This window comes from Alosa alosa, chromosome 18 (genome assembly GCF_017589495.1).
Source record: "Alosa alosa isolate M-15738 ecotype Scorff River chromosome 18, AALO_Geno_1.1, whole genome shotgun sequence".
In the NCBI taxonomy this organism is placed as follows: Eukaryota; Metazoa; Chordata; class Actinopteri; order Clupeiformes; family Clupeidae; genus Alosa; species Alosa alosa.
Genome location: NC_063206.1, coordinates 847,501 through 865,000, shown reverse-complemented (window position 1 = coordinate 865,000; position 17,500 = coordinate 847,501). Strand labels below are relative to the sequence as shown.

General features: G+C 44.8%; 1 protein-coding gene and 1 long non-coding RNA gene across 2 annotated transcripts in view; both read left to right on the top strand.

The window, feature by feature from the left end:
- The window catches only part of prkn (parkin RBR E3 ubiquitin protein ligase), a 121,392-nt gene extending 116,082 nt beyond the window's left edge, over window positions 1–5,310 (top strand). The window contains exons 11-12 of the mRNA XM_048270198.1: window positions 2,451–2,568; window positions 4,707–5,310. Of these exons, the coding sequence (XP_048126155.1) occupies window positions 2,451–2,568; window positions 4,707–4,816 (228 nt within the window). The 3' untranslated portion in view covers window positions 4,817–5,310. The remainder of the gene's footprint in view (window positions 1–2,450; window positions 2,569–4,706) is intronic.
- Window positions 5,311–11,663: 6,353 nt separating this feature from the next.
- On the top strand, window positions 11,664–13,773 carry LOC125311835. Its single transcript, XR_007196531.1, has 3 exons — window positions 11,664–11,855; window positions 12,146–13,089; window positions 13,640–13,773. It is a non-coding gene; the product is annotated as an uncharacterized LOC125311835 (long non-coding RNA).
- Window positions 13,774–17,500: the final 3,727 nt, after the last annotated feature.

Genomic DNA, 17,500 nt, shown 5'->3' with positions numbered 1-17,500 from the left:
TCTCACAGAGGAGCGTCTGCAGGCGACTGGCTGTCTCATCAGAGTGAAGAAGAGTTTTGAAAGAGGAAGACGCCTGTGTGTGTATACAGTATTTACATCACCGGGAAAATGGTTTGTGAAAACCAAATGAGATATGTGTGTGTGTGTGTGTGTGTGTGTGTGTGTGCATATATGTGTGTGTGTGTGTGTGCATATGTGTGTGTGTGTGTGTGTGTGTGCATATGTGTGTGTGTGCATATATGTGTGTGTGTGAATTGGATACATTGCAGTTGTAGTTGTGTGAGTGTGTGCATATATGTGTGTGTGTGTGTGTGAATTGGATACATTGTAGTTGTGGCTGGTTGCACTTCACCTTGATGTGAAGTGTTGCGTGATGTACCGTGTATTCAGCGATCATTTTGACAAAGAGGACTTCTACAACCAATCAAATAAAAAAAAGGCACAGTTATATGAAGAAAAATCGTATTCCATGACCAAAGATTTCAGTTGCTGACACCAATGGTGATTTGTTTTCACTGTAGCAGGTTCAGCAAATCACCAATTATGGGTGTACGGGCATTTGCTTAAAAAAGGTTGAGAACCATCTACATGCCAAATTCCCTGAATATTAGTGCAGATTCCCTCTTGTTAAGACATTAAGAATGAAATTGCACAAAATGATAAATCGCCTCATTAAACCTCTCCCCGTGTCAGTATATCTAGAACTCCTCCTATGGCGTGTGATTGTAGGCCTGATTTTTAAGCTAAGCAGCAGCGATGGTCGTGGCCGCTGAGTGGAAGGGAGACCTCCGGTTAAACCATGATCTTGCTACTCAATGTTTTTCTAAGGTTGGCTATCACTATGTTACAAAGGCAGTGAAATATTAGACAAATGTATGGCCAGTTGGCCACCGCTTGTTAACCCATTCGTTTCAGGCTTTTGCAGCCAACACTGTGCATTTGTTTTAATTCGTCAGTATTATATCATAGCAAACAATACAGTCTGAACGTACCAGAGAAATGGTACAGCTCAATGGGGGTGAGGGTTTGGAAATTGTATTTCATTAGATTATATCCTGAAGTGTTGTATGTGATGGTAATACTGCATGTGCATGCAATATTGGAAAACATTACATTTTATTACATTTTTTCAGTACCCCCCAAACTATTCATTTCATCCCTTTTGGGAGGGTCCAAGTCTCATCTAGGGGGGTCGGACCCCCCCAATACCCCCTGTAATTCGAACCATGATTGAACCCACGAGTTTTCAGGCTATTGCACGCTAGCTTAGCTCCATGCTAGCCCAGCTCTTTAGCCAAGCATGCTACTGCCACCCCAGCCCACATGGTATGTGCCTTATTCAATTTTTATTTGAGAATTTTAAAAATAAATAACTGATAAATAGAAAATGCTTACCCACCGGAAATAATGTTTGAAAATACGGAGGGCAACGACAATGAACCCGACCGACCAAACCGACAAAGTGGCACCGGTATGCAAACTGCAATCGTGAGTTCCCATTTCATAGCACCACTCTCTGCTAATTGATTTTTAAAATGTAGCTTAGCTTGTTATTGTGCACGAAACTTCACGCCAATCAATCCTCTGATAGATTGCTGTCTCATGCATCTCTCCCACCCTCTTTAGATGCAATCCAAAATATGTGTTTGTTGCCACTGGATTGACCTATATTTAACCAGAAACATTTGTTTTTCATTATACTGTATGTTCAAACTACATTTCAGTTTTGATTATCAAACAGGATTTTTAATTTCAGTGACAACCCTAGTAGTCAGTTTAATCCATCCAAAATGCCATGTAAAGGGTCATACCAAAGTCGCTATCAGCTGCTTCATGGATCGATGGATCAGGCTAATAGCCAGGGTGGACTAACAGCCAGGCTATGCTAACAGCCAGGCTAGATTTACGGTCAGGCTAGGCTAATGACTAGGCTAGGCTAACGGGCAGGCTAAGCCAAAGGTTAGGCCAACTCCGAGCACTACACAGACCTCTGAAGAACACATGATCTTATAGTAAATCAGAGCCACCAGATGGCAATGTTGAGTCAGAACCCTCTCAGTGTACTGTGTGCAATACCACAAATGGCCACCAGATGGCGATATTGAGTCAGAACCCTCTCAGTGTACTGTGTACAATACCACAAATGGCCACTGGATGGCGATGATGATGATTGTTCAGATGAAGGATGATCCATGATGATGATGATGATGATGGTGGTGATGATTATGATGATGATGATGATGATGATTATGATGATGATGATGATGATGGTGGTGATGATTATGATGATGATGATGATGATGATGGTGGTGGTGATGATGGTGGTGATGATGATGATGGTGGTGATGATGATGATGATGATGATGATGGTGGTGATGATGATGGTGGTGATGATGATGATGATGATGATGATGATGGTGGTGATGACGATGCCCCTGATGTCTCCACAGGGCTATGTGGTGGACGAGGAGGCAGCTCTTCGGGCTCGCTGGGATCAGGCCTCTCAGCAGACTATAGACGAGACCACACGCCCCTGTCCCAAATGCAAAGTCCCCATCGAGAAAAGCGGTAAACACACACACACACACACACACACACACACACACACACACACACACACACACAATTCTCATGATTCCTGTGTACACATCAAGTCAAAGTCAAAGTCTGCTTTATTGTCAATTTCTTTCACATGTTAAGACATACAAAGAGATCGAAATTACGTTTCCCACTATCCCACGGTGGAGACAAGACATATTTTACCAATTAGGTCCACAGACAAACATAACGTTCAAGTAAACAATATAAAAAGTAAATAAGAAGGCACATACAATGAAGAAATAAGAGCAGCAAAATTTGGGTTGAAATTATGCATACAGTAGACAGTCAATATAATAGTGCAAAAGTCAGGCCAATAAATGGCTGAGGTAGTTCTGTTTGACCTAAGTATGCAAGTGGCATAGTGGTGCAAGTTATGTAAGAGCAGCAGAAGTGTGTTCAGAAGTGTTTTCAGGACAACAGGACCACAACAACAAGTTGCAAAGTGTACAAGTGGAGTAGTGCAAGTGGAGTAGTGCAAGGCAGCCATTGTAGGTCAAAAGTCCAGGATGTTATGTAGCTGAGGGTGGAGGGGGGAGAGGGGGGAGAGAGTTCAGCATCCTAACAGCCCTGGTGTATGAAGCTGTTGGTGAGTCTGGTGGGCGGAGCCGCAGGCTTCTGTACCTCTTCCCAGAGGGCAGGAGATCAAACAAATTGTGAGCCGGGTGACTTGCATAACTCACAATTGTGGTCGCCTCGGCGGGTGAGGTGGGAGGTGTAAATGTCCTTCAGGGAGGGGAGTGAAGCACCAATAATCCTTCCAGCTGTGTTCACTATGTGCTGCAGGGCTTTCCTGTTGTATTCAGTGCAGCTTCCGCCTCCCACACAGCGATACAGCTGGAGAGGATGCTCTCAATGGTGCCTCGGTAGAATGTGGTCATGATGGCTGGTGGAGCACTTGCTCGCCTGAGTTTCGAGAGGAAGTACAGGCGGCGCTTGAGCTTTCTTCGCCAGTGATGCAGTGTTGGTGGTCCAGGAGAGGTCTTCACTGATGTGCACCCCCAGGAATTTGGTGCTGCTCACTCTCTCCACCACAGCAACCGCCGATGGTCAGTGGCAGGTGTTGGGTGTGACCCTCCGAAGTCAACAACAATCTCCTTGGTCTTGCTGGACGCTCAGCAGGAGGTTGTTGTCCCTGCACCACGTGGTCAGAAGGTCGACCTCAACCTGTATCGAAGTCTCGTCAGCTCTTGGTGATGAGACCCACCAGAGTTGTGTAGTCAGCCAATTTCACTATGTGGTTGTTGCTGTAGGTTGCAGTGCAGTCATGGATTGGAGTGGAGTGGATTGTTTTTTTGTTTTTTTTTAGAAAAAGTATATCTTGGTGCACATTGGGAACTTAATTTAATGCCTTCCATTTGCTATGCACTAGGGTCACCTCTATTGCTTCTAGTGGTCATACCTTATTTTTAAGATCATTTGAATTGTTTTGAGGTTTTTTTGTAACATGTTGAGGTTTGGGCGCTTCATCTCTAACTGATCAAAACGGCAATTTGCTTGACTGGCTAAATATATTTTGTAATAACGGAGCGTGATGTAAACCCTGTGGTGATTACCTTTATGTCTGGATAACTTGTGTTGTGCTTCTACTCCCATGAAGAGCTGGCAGTAAGTGTTAAGTGTCAATGCTAACCAGGCTAATAAACAAACCATGCTACCGCGAGTAACGTCGAAGGGTAAAGTCATGTGACTTCTTTCGTAGTCCGTTTATGAAACAAAAGGAGCAATTTGGATTTTTTTACAGAAGGCAGAATATGGTCTGACATTTTCACAGTTAGTAGATTATTACTGTTATTATTATATTATTATTATTATTACTGTACACACACTGAAAAATCATTTTGGTGGATAACTTTGCTGATTTGGCTTCACAATATTTTTTTAAGAATAGGTCTATGGGACTTGACATTGGAGCTGCTCTTTGAAAGGAACGCAACCACTTGGGGCGCTGGGTTTCACTTTCCCTCCCTATACCACACACACACACACACATACCACACACACACATAAAAAAGACCAGTCCATAATTCCCCTCCCTGATTCTCCTGTTTGTGTGTGTGTGTGTGTGTGTGTGTGTGTGTGTGTGTGTGTGTGTGTGTGTATTGCAGGTGGGTGCATGCACATGGTGTGTCCGAGGGCCCAGTGTAAGTTTGAGTTTTGCTGGATCTGCCGCGTGGAGTGGAACAGGGAATGTATGGGCAACCACTGGTTCGGATGAGAACCAACCCATCTGGCAACACACAGCTACCCTATCTGGCAACCCTCAGAGCATCGCAACACACAGCTACCCTATCTGGCAACACACAGCGCTGCGCAACACACAGCTACCCTATCTGGCAACACACAGCGCTGCGCAATACACAGCTACCCTATCTGGCAACCCTTAGAGCATCGCAACACACCGCTACCCTATCTGGCAACCCTTAGAGCAGCATATCACACAGCTACCCTATCTGGCAACCCTTAGAGCAGCATATCACACAGCTACCCTATCTGGCAACCCTCAGAGCAGCATATCACACAGCTACCCTATCTGGCAACCCTTAGAGCAGCATATCACACAGCTACCCTATCTGGCAACCCTCAGGCTCCAGTCACATTCTGTCAGGGAAAAAAGAACTTGTAAACTGCCGGTTTGATGAGTAAAGAATAAGTCCCCATAAAACATATAAAACCAACACACACACACACACACACACACACACACACACACACACACACACACAACAATCATACTTGGTTACCTGTGACGGCCCAAGAAGGCAAGGGATGGCAAATGTATTTATAAGTATTTATGACCAGTGTTGGTATGTGTTCCCTCAAATGCTGTAATCCAACAGTGTGTGTGTGTGTGTGTGTGTGTGTTGGTGTATGTTTCCTTAAAAGCTGTTATCCAACAGTGTGTGTGTGTGTGTGTGTTCTCAAATGCTGCAATCCAACAGTGTGTGTATGTGTGTGTGTGGTGTGTGTGTGTGTTTCCTCAAATGCTGTAATCCAACAGTAAACTTGAGGCATGTTGTAAAAGAGGAACACTTGACCTTCGAGTTCATCTCTAGACAAATGTAATGAAATAAATCTTTTATTTCCATAACTGATGTTATCTTGTTTTCTCTTTTTATGACTGAGTGTGTGTATGGTGTGTGAGTCTGTCTGTGTGTTTATGTGTGTGTGTGTGTGTGTGTGTGTGTGTGTGTGTGTGTGTAGGTGTGTGTGTGTGTGTGTGTGTGTTTGTGTATGTGTATGTGTGTGTGTGTGAATGTGTTTGTGTGTGTGTGTGTGTGTTTGTGTATGCGTGCATGTGTGTGTATACTGTATGTGCTTTTGTGCACGTGTTAATCAGTAACGTGTCCTTTTTAAATGGCCTCTATTACATGAAATGACCTCCTTACATTAACTGGTACAAGACACACACTGTCATACACTCACACAGAGAGACACACATTCCCCAAATGGTGGAATATCCCTTTAAGCTAAGATGACATCAACAGACAACACTTAATTACAAACATAACAGGGTACGACAATTAAAACACAGGGAAGGCCAATGTAAAAAGGTGCGTTTTGAGCCTGATTTTGAATGATGTGATTGAAGGGGCATTTCTGATATCAAGTGGCAGTTGGTTCCACAGCTTAGGGCCAGCAACAGAAAAGGCTCTGTCACCTTTTTGCTTAAGCCGGGACCGTGGGACATGGAGGAGACCTTGGCTGGAGGATGTGAGGGACCTGGGGGCTACATGGGGATGAATGATATCAGCTATGTAGCTGGGGGCCAGGCCATTAAGAGCCTTAAAGACCAACAGCATTATTTTAAATTGTATCCTTGACTGGACTAGAAGCCAGTGCAAGAAGGCTAGGACAGGTGTAATATGTTTTTTGTGTTGGTGAGCAGCCTAGCTGATGCATTGTGGGCCATCTGAAGCCGTACCACCAGTGTCCGAATGAGACCAAAGTAGAGTTACAATAGTCTAGACGGGAGGTTATGAAGGCATGGATAACTTTTGGACCATCTGAAGCCGTGCCACCAATAGTCTAGACGGGAGGTTATGATGGCATGGATGATTTTTTCCAGATCATTGTATGATAGGACAGACTTGAGTTTGGAAATTATTCTTAACAACAGATGAAATTTGCTTGTCCAGGTTAAGATGAGAGTCTAAAATAACACCCAGGTTACATGGGATTTCAACTAGGGGGCAAGGGGACCAAGGTTGACAGGGATGGAATTTTTGGATTTTGAAGGCCCAAAAACAATAACTTCAGTTTTGTTATCATTTAACTGAAGGGAGTTATTAGCCATCCAGACTTTAATTTCTTCCAAACAGTCTAAAAGAGGCAGCATGGAGTTGCCAGATTTAAGTGGGATGTACAGTTGGGAGTCATCTGCATAGAAATGGAATGAAATATTGAATGATCTGATGATGTTACCTAGTTACCTTTATTATGTATGTGTGTGTGTGTTTATTATCTGATGATGTTACCCAGTTTGTTACCCAGGGGAAGCATGTACAGGCAAAAAAGTACTGGACCCATAATGGATGGACAAGGGTGACTCAGATGATAATGCAGGTCAGATGGAAACAGTTCAAATAGGGAGTGACCGGGATGGTGGGTGTCCTTTATAATGTTCTGGGCTTTTTTGAGACATCAGGAACTGTGCAGTTCTTCCAGTGTGGGGAGAGGGCAGCCGACAATCTTTTGGGCGATGTTGATGACCCTCTGGAGCGTTTTCCTCTGAGCCGTTGTGCAGCTGGTGTACCGTACACACATGCAGTATGTTGGTATGCTCTCAATGGAGGCTCGGTAAATGGACACCAGCAGTCTTTGTGTGATGTTATTCTCAGGAGGTACAGTCTCTGCTGGGCCTTTTTCAACAGCTCAGAGGTGTTCATGCTCCAGGATGGGCTCTTCTCAATGTGGACTCCCAGGAAGCAAAGGTCTGCCATCCTCTCCGCACAGTCCCCGTTGATGATTAATGGTGGGATCTGTTTTCTTACTCCTGTAGTCTATGATGATCCCTGGGGAGAGCCGGTACGACCAGAGAGGAAGCTATTGATCCACATGCAGGTGGTGTGTGGAAGCCCCAGGTCCTCCAGTTTGACCACTAGCTTGTGAGGGAGGATGGTGTTGAATGCAGAGCTATAATCCACAAAGAGCATCCGCACATAGCTCCCCCTGCTGCTCCAGGTGTGATGGTGCAGTATGGAGTGCCATGGCTATGAGTGCAGTATGCTATGGCATCCTCTGTCGATCGATTCGCTCTGTAGGCAAACTGGTGGGGGTCAAGGCTGCAGGGCAGGGCTGCTGTGATGACTACGGACCAGTTTCTCAAAGCACTTCATCACCACTGGGGTGACTGCCACTGGTCAGTAATCGTTGAGGCTAGAGATGTGAGGTTTCTTGGGCAGGGGGCTATAATTGAGGATTTCAGGCAGGGTGGGACAGTGGACTGTTCCAGAGACTGTTCCAGTTGAAGCTGATCTGCACAGTCCTTCAGCACCCGTCCCAGAACGCCATTAGGACTGGCCGCCTTCCTCAGCTTGTCCGCCCGCACCGTGCGCCTCACCTCACGCTCTTCACCTGTGAGCTTTACGCTGCTGTGGGCCGAGTGGTGCAGTGGTGCCGTCTCTGCTGCTGTGGGCCGAGTGGTGCAGTGGTGCTGTCTCTGGTGCTGTGGGCCGAGTGGTGCAGTGGTGCTGTCTCTGCTGCTGTGGGCCGAGTGGTGCAGTGGTGCTGTCTCTGCTGCTGTGACCTTGTAGTGGGCAAATAAGATGTTCAGCTCCTCTGCCAGTGTGGGGCCACCTTCAGCAGCTCCGATGGTTGGTCCTGTACAGGTCAGATGCTGACCTCTGCCACACCTGCCTGCTGTTGCTGCTGCTCAGGTGGTCCTCTATCTTCCTCCTGCCTCTCTGATGCCCCTCTTCAGGTTGGCCTCTCTAATGCCCCTCTTCAGGTTGGCCTCTCTGATGCCCCTCTCAGGTTGGCCTCTCTGATGCCCCTCTTCAGGTTGGCCTCTTTAATGCCCCTCTTCAGGTTGGCCTCTCTGATGCCCCTCTCAGGTTGGCCTCTCTGGCGGTGTTCCCCTCCTTTGGCAGCCGCTGGCCCCTGTGTCATCCAGGGCTTCTGATTGGGGTAGACCATCCAGGGCTTCTGATTGGGGTAGACCCAGATACGTTTGTCCACTGTGACGGTGTCTATGCAGTAGCCCAGAACGCTGTCTGTGAACACCTTCAGGTCCTGATGTCAGTCAGATATTCTAAATCTGGAGAACAGTGACTGTCTACAGTCTCTGTGTTGGTACACCAGCTGTTGTTGTTAGTGACATACACGTAAAAGGGCGGAAATAGGTGACTGACTTTGATAGCATACAGATAAGATAGATACGCGACTTTCTGTTTATCCTGTTTGGAAATGGTATTGGTGACGTTCCAGATATTCTAAATATGTCTACCGTCACTGTGTTGGTACACCAGCTGTTGTTCACGTACACACAGAGCCCCCCCACCACACACACACACAGAGCCCCCCACCCCACCCCCCACACACACACACACACAGAGCCCCCCCCACACACACACACACAGAGCCCCCCCACACACACACACACACACAGAGCCCCCCTTCTGCTCTTACTGGAGTCCACTGTTCTGTCATGGCGCTGTGTTATGTAGCCTGCTAGCTCTGTTATGGCGCTGTGTTATGTAGCCTGCTAGCTCTGTCATGGCGCTGTGTTATGTAGCCTGCTAGCTCTGTCATGCCACTGTGTTATGTAGCCTGCTAGCTCTGTCATGCCGCTGTGTTATGTAGCCTGCTAGCTCGATGGCAGAGTCCGGGTTTGATGACTGTGTGCTATAGATTGTGTGTCCAGTGTGTTTGTGCCATGAGTGTGTGCTATAGAGTGTGTGTGTCCAGTCCAGTGTGTTTGTGCATGAGTGTGTGCTATAGAGTGTGTGTGTGCTATAGAGTGTGTGTGTCCGGTCCAGTGTGTTTGTGCATGAGTGTGTGCTATAGAGTGTGTGTGCAGTCCAGTGTGTGCTATAGAGTGTGTGTGTCCAGTCCAGTGTGTTTGTGCATGAGTGTGTGCTATAGTGGTCTTCTGTGAAGTCTACCATCAATGCAGAATCCCCACCCTCTGGAAAACCGCTACAATAATCCCAGTACCCAAAACACCACGTCCCAAAGACCTGAATGACTTCCACCCCATCGCCCTCACACCCATCCTGATGAAGTGCCTGGAGTACCTGCTGCTACAAAACATCCTGCCACACGTCCGCCCACATCTGGATCCTTTTCAATTCGCCTACAGGACCAAGAGAGGCACTGAGGATGCTGTGGCATGCCTGCTGCACCTCCTCCTACAACACCTGGACTCCCCAGGCACAACTGCCAGGATCCTGTTTGCAGATTTCAGCTCTGCATTCAACACCATTCAAAGGCACCTACTGATCCAGAAACTGCACCACCTCAACGTCCCCTCCCGCCTGATCCATCTCCTCCACAACTTCCTCACCAACAGACAACAGTCCGTCCGGGTAAGCACAACAACCACACCTGCACTGACCTCCAACACAGGAGCCCCGCAGGGTTGTGTACTAAGCCCCTTCCTATTCACCCTCTACACAAACGACTGTACCAGCCCCTCATCCAACACCACATTCCTCAAGTACGCCGATGACACCGCGATCCTTGGCCTATCTATCTGAACTATCTCAAACTCAACATCAGCAAAACAAAAGAAATGGCTTTTGGATCCACACAAACCCACCACCCCATCATCATTTCCAATGAAACAGTGGAGACAGTAGAACATTTCAAATACCTTGGACTCACAATTGACAATAACCTCACCTTTGAACATCACACAACAGACATACAGAAAAGAGGAAACCAAAGACTGTCGGCAGTGCGCAAACTAAAAGGACTTCATGTTGCCCCTCATCTACTCCTATTACTGTATACCAGCATTGTCCAACCCATCCTTTTATACTGTTCCACCTGCTTCTTCAACATCCTTACTGTAAAAAAACGTAACGAACTCACCCAACTAACCAATAATGCCACCAAAACAATAGGTCTGCATACCCCAAACTTACAAGAACTAAACACTAAGGCCATCACACGTATCACTCATGTAATATCCCTGGACATTACTTACCCACTCAACCGTTACTTCTCACCCCTACCCTCTGGCAGGAGGTTTAGTAGCATAAGGTGCAATAAAGCCCGCTTCAGCAGAAGCCTAATCCCCCTAGGAATACAAACACTCAACAACACAAAGCCCCACAGATAATATATGCAGTGCAATAATGTATGTGTTTCCCATGAAACCCCAATATTTTATGTAAAAAGTCTGTGTCAATTACCTGTGATGTATGTAAGGTGTATGTCTGTATGTCACTCCTATGTCTGTGTTTCATGGATGTGCCTTTCTGTGCCTGTGACCATGCAGGATGAAAAAGCTAAAGGGGACAACTAATAAACTAACTAACTAACTAACTATAGAGTGTGTGTGTCCAGTCCAGTGTGTTTGTGCATGAGTGTGTGCTATAGAGTGTGTGTGTGTGCAGTCCAATGTGTGCTATAGAGTGTGTGTGTCCAGTTCAGCGTGTTTGTGCATGAGTGTGTGCTATAGAGTGTGTGTGTCCAGTCCAGCGTGTTTGTGCATGAGTGTGTGCTATAGAGTGTGTATGGCCAGTCCAGTGTGTTTGTGCATGAGTGTGTATGGCCAGTCCAGTGTGTGCTATAGAGGCCGTATTCATCTACAGCGATGTGATCACAATCTCCACAGTTCCAGTTGCATCTTCAGATACAGAACAACACAGTTCAGATAAGACTTCATCAGGAGAGCCCCTGATGCATCATGGGAAATCCTCCTGGTCCAGATGCAGTTCAACTGTCACCATGGCAGTGAGCCCACACCCCCGAACACCCAGAGCAAATATTGGCCTTGCTGTTGCATGCAAAATACACTGAACACCCAGGGCAGATAGTTGAGTGACTGGGTGGGACCACAGCGAACACTACAGAGATAAGTGTTCGAGGTCAAGTGCTTTATGGCACTTTTTTACAGCAGAGCGTGCCAAAGCATTACAGCACAAACATCAGAGTTGGATAAGACCGGGAGAGGAACACGCCTGGACATCTGATGGGTTAGCATTACAGCACAAACATCAGAGTTGGATAAGACCGGAGAGGAACACGCCTGGACATCTGATGTTGTGTGCCACTAGTTCACACTCTTGTTCTCTGAATCAGTAAAAGTAAGTGGGTTTGTTTGAATCAGTACTCTTTACAGGGGGTTGTTTACTGTTTACAGGGGGTTGTTTACTGTTTACAGGGGGTTTGGTTAGTTGCTCTTTTGCGCTAACTTTGTTTCTCTTTCTTTCTCTTTCTCTTCCTTCTCTCTCTCCCTCCTTCTCCCTCTCTCTCTCTCCCTTTCTTTCTTCTCTCTCCCTCTTTGTACATCTCTCTCCCTCTCTCTCTCTTTCTCTCTTCTCTCCCTCTCTCTCTCTTTCTCTTCTCTCTCTCTCTCTCTCTCCCATACCCTCAGGAGTCAGCAGTATTTCTCTGGTGCTCAGTGCTCGTGGCTAGTTTGTTTTGCAGCAGCGGTAACTAAAGGTTAGCCCTGGAACACATTGTAGTTTCACAATAGGCGCCGTTTCGGCTTACGGTGCAACTCAGTGGCCCTGATTGTGACGCCGGCCTGTTTGTGGTCCAGTGAACGGCACCGCTGCATCAGTGGCGTCCTCAACCCCCCTCTGTGACCGTGTGTGTGTGTGTGTGTGTGTGTGTGTACGCGTGTGTGTGTGTACGTGTGTGTGGCCTTTGCATGTGAACACACAGGAGAACGCAGCAGTGCACTGGATCCATGTGATGTGCTTGACTGCCGGCTGTTTAGCTGAAAGCTTCATGGGCGTACATGTGTGTGTGAGAGAGAGATAGCTTCATCTGTTGGTGCTGATGTAGGCTGCTGTATGATGCTAGTAGTGCAGTAGGTCTGGATGCTAGCCGTGTTAGCGGGTGGACACTAGGCTGGCTGTAGGACTGGTGTTGGGACTGCTAGCTGTGAGGCAGGGGTGGATGTTGCCTTGGTGGGTGTAGAGAGTGCTAGCTGTGAGGCAGGGGTGGATGTTGCCTTGGTGAGTGTTGAGACTGCTAGTTGGTGCTGGCTGTTCGACTGGTGTGGATGCTAGTGAAGTAGAGGACTGGTGTGTGGGTGTATGGCCTGGCTAGCCCTGTGTAGCTTTAGTTAGCGCTGCTAACTGATCCTAGTGAAGTGGGAGAACCTGCTCTTAGTGGAGGGCCCATTGGGAGAACCTGCTCTTAGTAGAGGGCCCATTGGGAGAACCTGCTCTTAGTGGAGGGCCCATTGGGAGAACCTGCTCTTAGTGAAGGGCCCATTGGGAGAACCAGAAGATGCGAAGACATCGGTGTGTGAGTCCCACTGGGGTGGAGAACCCGGTTCTGGAGATGACAGATGGGCTATTGAGTACGGTGAGTGCAGCTCTCTTCTCATATCCCCCCATACACCCATAGGTACATGCCTTATTAGTGATCATATAGGTATATACATGCTATATTAGTGATCATATATCACTAATGTATAAATGTGTGTGTGTGAATACCCTGTAAAGGAATTATAAATGTGTGTGTGTGTGTGTGGCCTGTAAAGGAATTATAAATGTGTGTGTGAACACCCTGTAAAGGAATTATAAATGTGTGTGTGTGTGGCCTGTAAAGGAATTATAAATGTGTGTGAACACCCTGTAAAGGAATTATAAATGTGTGTGTGTGTGTGTGGCCTGTAAAGGAATTATAAATGTGTGTGTGAACACCCTGTAAAGGATTTATAAATATGTGTGTGTGTGTGTGACCTGTAAAGTTATTATAAATGTGTGTGTACGTCTGTGTGTGGCCTGTAAAGGAATTATAAATGTGTGTGTACGTGTGTGTGTGTGGCCTGTAAAGGAATAATAAATGTGTGTGTGTGTGGCCTGTAAAGGAATTCTAAATGTGTGTGTGGCCTTCCTCTCTCTCTCTGCAGGTATCTAAGCATTCTCTCAGCACGCAGGTTTCCAGGGCGACGGTGTCCAGTGCGGTGCGGACGGCGGCCCAGTGGACCTCATACACCTGCAGCCGGTGGAGACGCGGCGCCCTGAAGTGTGTGAGGAAGAAACCCTCAGGTACACACACACACACACACACATGCATACACACACACACACATACACACACACACATACACATACACACACACACACACCTACACACACACACACACCTACACACAGACACACACCATTGGCGGAGCGAGGGGGTGGCTTCGGGGACTCAAGCCCCGAATCTTTTTTTGTATGTGTTTTCAATTTCCAACGATTCTAATTTCTAATTTAACTTCCCCTCGGTTTCTCTATAAATCTTACAAAATGTAGGCTACTATTACTGAACAAATATCCCTTATTTCAAAGACCAATATTGACAGATAATATGATTTCCCACGATGAGTTTAGGCAATGCCAGAGCCGAGATGTAGCGGTTTACGTCTGGCAGGAAAGTTCAGAGCGGCGCAGTCAGTTTAAAGGATCAGCATGTAGGAAACTAGAAAATGTAATTCCAGGAATTATTGCATTGCAGAAAATGTATTAAATATGATTAAAACATGCTGTAGACTTACAGTATGATTATTCAGATTACATACATTTAGACTTACAGTATTCTTGAAAACCACTTACTTGGTTAGATGTTAGCTTAGAGTATTTGACAGTCAGTACAAATAATTGTTAATTCAACATTAATCAATCTTTGTTTTAATACAGTACTGCAGAAACAGCAGAATGATACTCAGAACACACTAATGAACACTTAACAACCAATGCAAGCTTGAAGACAAAAAAACTAAGTTGTTGAAATCAATTTAAAGTTAACCAATAATGATCAGGGAGAAACCAGATGTCTACTGAATTTGCATTCTTACAGAACTTCTATCTTATCTATCTATTTATCAGTTTTAATTCTGAACTAGCAGCAACAGCTAGAGGCCTCAGTTAATGGTATTAGGTCAAATTTGATGGTGATATATACACTGAAGAATAAAAGAGTCAGCCCTTCAGATGATCAGTTTTAGACAGAACTTAGGTTAGAATCTTATTTTTCACACAGCACAGCTCAGGTCTAAAAACAGAGGTCTAACAGCACAGCTAAGTTTCACAGATGTCACAACACAGGTATGATTTAAAGGTATGAATGGTTGAAAAATATGATTATACATGTTCCATATAGTTAGTGAGTATAGTCCTCACACAACAATATAGTTTTCAGAATGTCTCAGTGTAGATCTCAGATAAGTCTCAGTATGGTTAAATGGTATGTGCACAGATGAGATATGGTCACATGTTTGTAAGAATGTATGTTAGTATGTTGCTAGCAACATTGTCAGAGATGTATGGTTGACAGGTGTGCACACAGACAGGCACACACGTAATGTCATACACGATCATCACCACTGGTCTGGTCTGGTCTGGAGCCTAAAAGGCAAAAGCAAAAAGTTGAACAGTTATACAAAAAAAAAAGGAATGTCTGCAATTGTACAATTGTTCAATACAACTAAGGTATTTAAGTGAAGTTGTTACATTACATTAGGCTGACACATTATAACCTAACGACTAACATGGTAAACAGTTTAAGCTTTTTAAACAATTCTCTCAACAATTCTAGGACAATAAAAAAAGGTAGAGTAGGCCTACAATACAATTGTTGCACCATCAAGCTACTGGTAGTTAAATACTAGCCTATAATATTACATTGCAAACAAAGCAGAATTCTGTGTTTTATTTTCAGTTTTAGTATAGGTGATGGCTAATCATATTTTTTTAAAATATAAAATGTAAACAGCTTAGAAAACTTTGCAGGCAAAGTGTTTGTTTTTGCTGTCGATAATCATATGAGTAAGGACGGATCATTCTGATACTAAGTATCTTGATAACCAACTGCTATAACTTAAACAGCTTGCTAGGTCTGTCAGCCACATTTTTTCCTACAGATTACGATGTACTACAACTGGAAAGCTTGATTCACGTTCCAGGCTACACTTTAATTTATAGACCAGAACAATGCAGAAATGAGTTGGCCAAGTAAACATTGTAGCCTATGTTGACAACACAAACATTATAGCTTAATTTATGTAGTGTGTTTTAACAAGACTTTAGTCGATTGTCCATTTCTAACAGTAGTTTATTCATGGTTATATACGGTCCTTTCCACAGGAGTATTAATAAAGCACCAATGCATTCATAATCTACATGTAGGTGCTTGATTGTATAGGCTACACCTGTGAAAAGGGACCTGATGAAACCCATCAATAGACGAACTATAGCATACCGTGATAGTGTTTACTTAGGCTACGTAAGAATCAGGAGCGTAGAATGAAAACGTAGCCATGGCCTATTTGATACACAAACAAGCGGTGTACAACGTTAAACATTTGTTCAAATAAAAACAGGAGCATATTTGTTAGCTTTAACTAAAACGGTAGAAGCTGTAACGTTATGGCCATCAACAAGTAGCTAACGTTATTCATGCCATGAATGAAACCCATGATGGGTTTCATCAGGTCCCTTCACACAGTAGGTAGCCTAGGCTATAATCAAGCACCACGCAGTCTGCATTAATAAGCTATTTTAGGTGCTTATTCTATACACCTGTGGAAAGTGATATAACCATAGCTGTCAACCCTCCCGTTTTTCCCGGGTTTCTCACGTATTTTTACTTTTTTTCCCGCTGTCTTCCCGTTTTAACATTTTCCCGTAAATATCCCGTATTTTAACAATCTCATAACATTAGCTCTACCATCGGACTTGTCAGTCTCTGTACTGTAGCTGTTGCTACCCCCTTGCCCTTCCAGCGAAACAGATGTTTTCAAAGCATCATTTTGCTTGCTTGATAGCGACAGTGAGACTATTTAAGATGACAGCGTGGTTGTCGTGAGAGCACGATTCAGTGGCACCTGCATAGAGTGTACGGCCGCACTCACTGTATCGGCCTACAAGGCTACTCAGCTACGAGTAGAGAAAAAATTCCCCGTTTGTATATTCACTCCAAGTTGGCCTACCATAACTTCCCAACTCTGCACTGTAGCCCATAAACTGCATGACAGGCTATTTATATTTCTCTCTAAAATAACCAAATGCATTTGTTCAACTTTATGAAGAAGAATTACGCACTAGGCTACTTGGAACGCACACATTTTCTTTGCGCAGGAGAGAGAATGAAGTGCACAGGGACATCGATTACAAAACTTTAGCCTTGTTAGGGCTGTATAAAGTTCATATTATCCTTCATATTAGGGCTGTATAAAGTTCATATTATCCCAATCATATTATCCTAAGACAGATCTATTTATTAGTAATTCTAAACTGGCAGCAAGAGCTAGAGGTCTCAGTTAATAGTAATAGGTCACATTTGATGGTGATATAGACTGAAGAATAAGATGCAGCTCTTCAGATGATCAGTTTTAGACAGAACTTAGGTTAGAATCTTAATTTTCACACAGCTCAGGTCTAACAACAGATGTCTAACAGCACAGCTAAGTTTCACAGATGTCACAGCAAATTGTATGATTCAAATGTATGCATGCTTCATATATTTGTCGGCATAGTCCTCCTGTAACAATATAATACTCAGAATGTCTCAGTGTAGATCTCAGATCTACGTCTCAGTATAGTTCAAAGGTATGAGCAGATATGTTGAGATATGGTCACATGTTTTTAGGAATGAATGTAAGTGTTAATGTCAGCGACGTATGGTTGGCAGGATGTGCACACAGACAGGCACACACGTAATGTAATACATGGTCACCACCACACTGGTCTGGCCTGGTCTGGAACCTAAAAGACAAAAGCAAACAAGT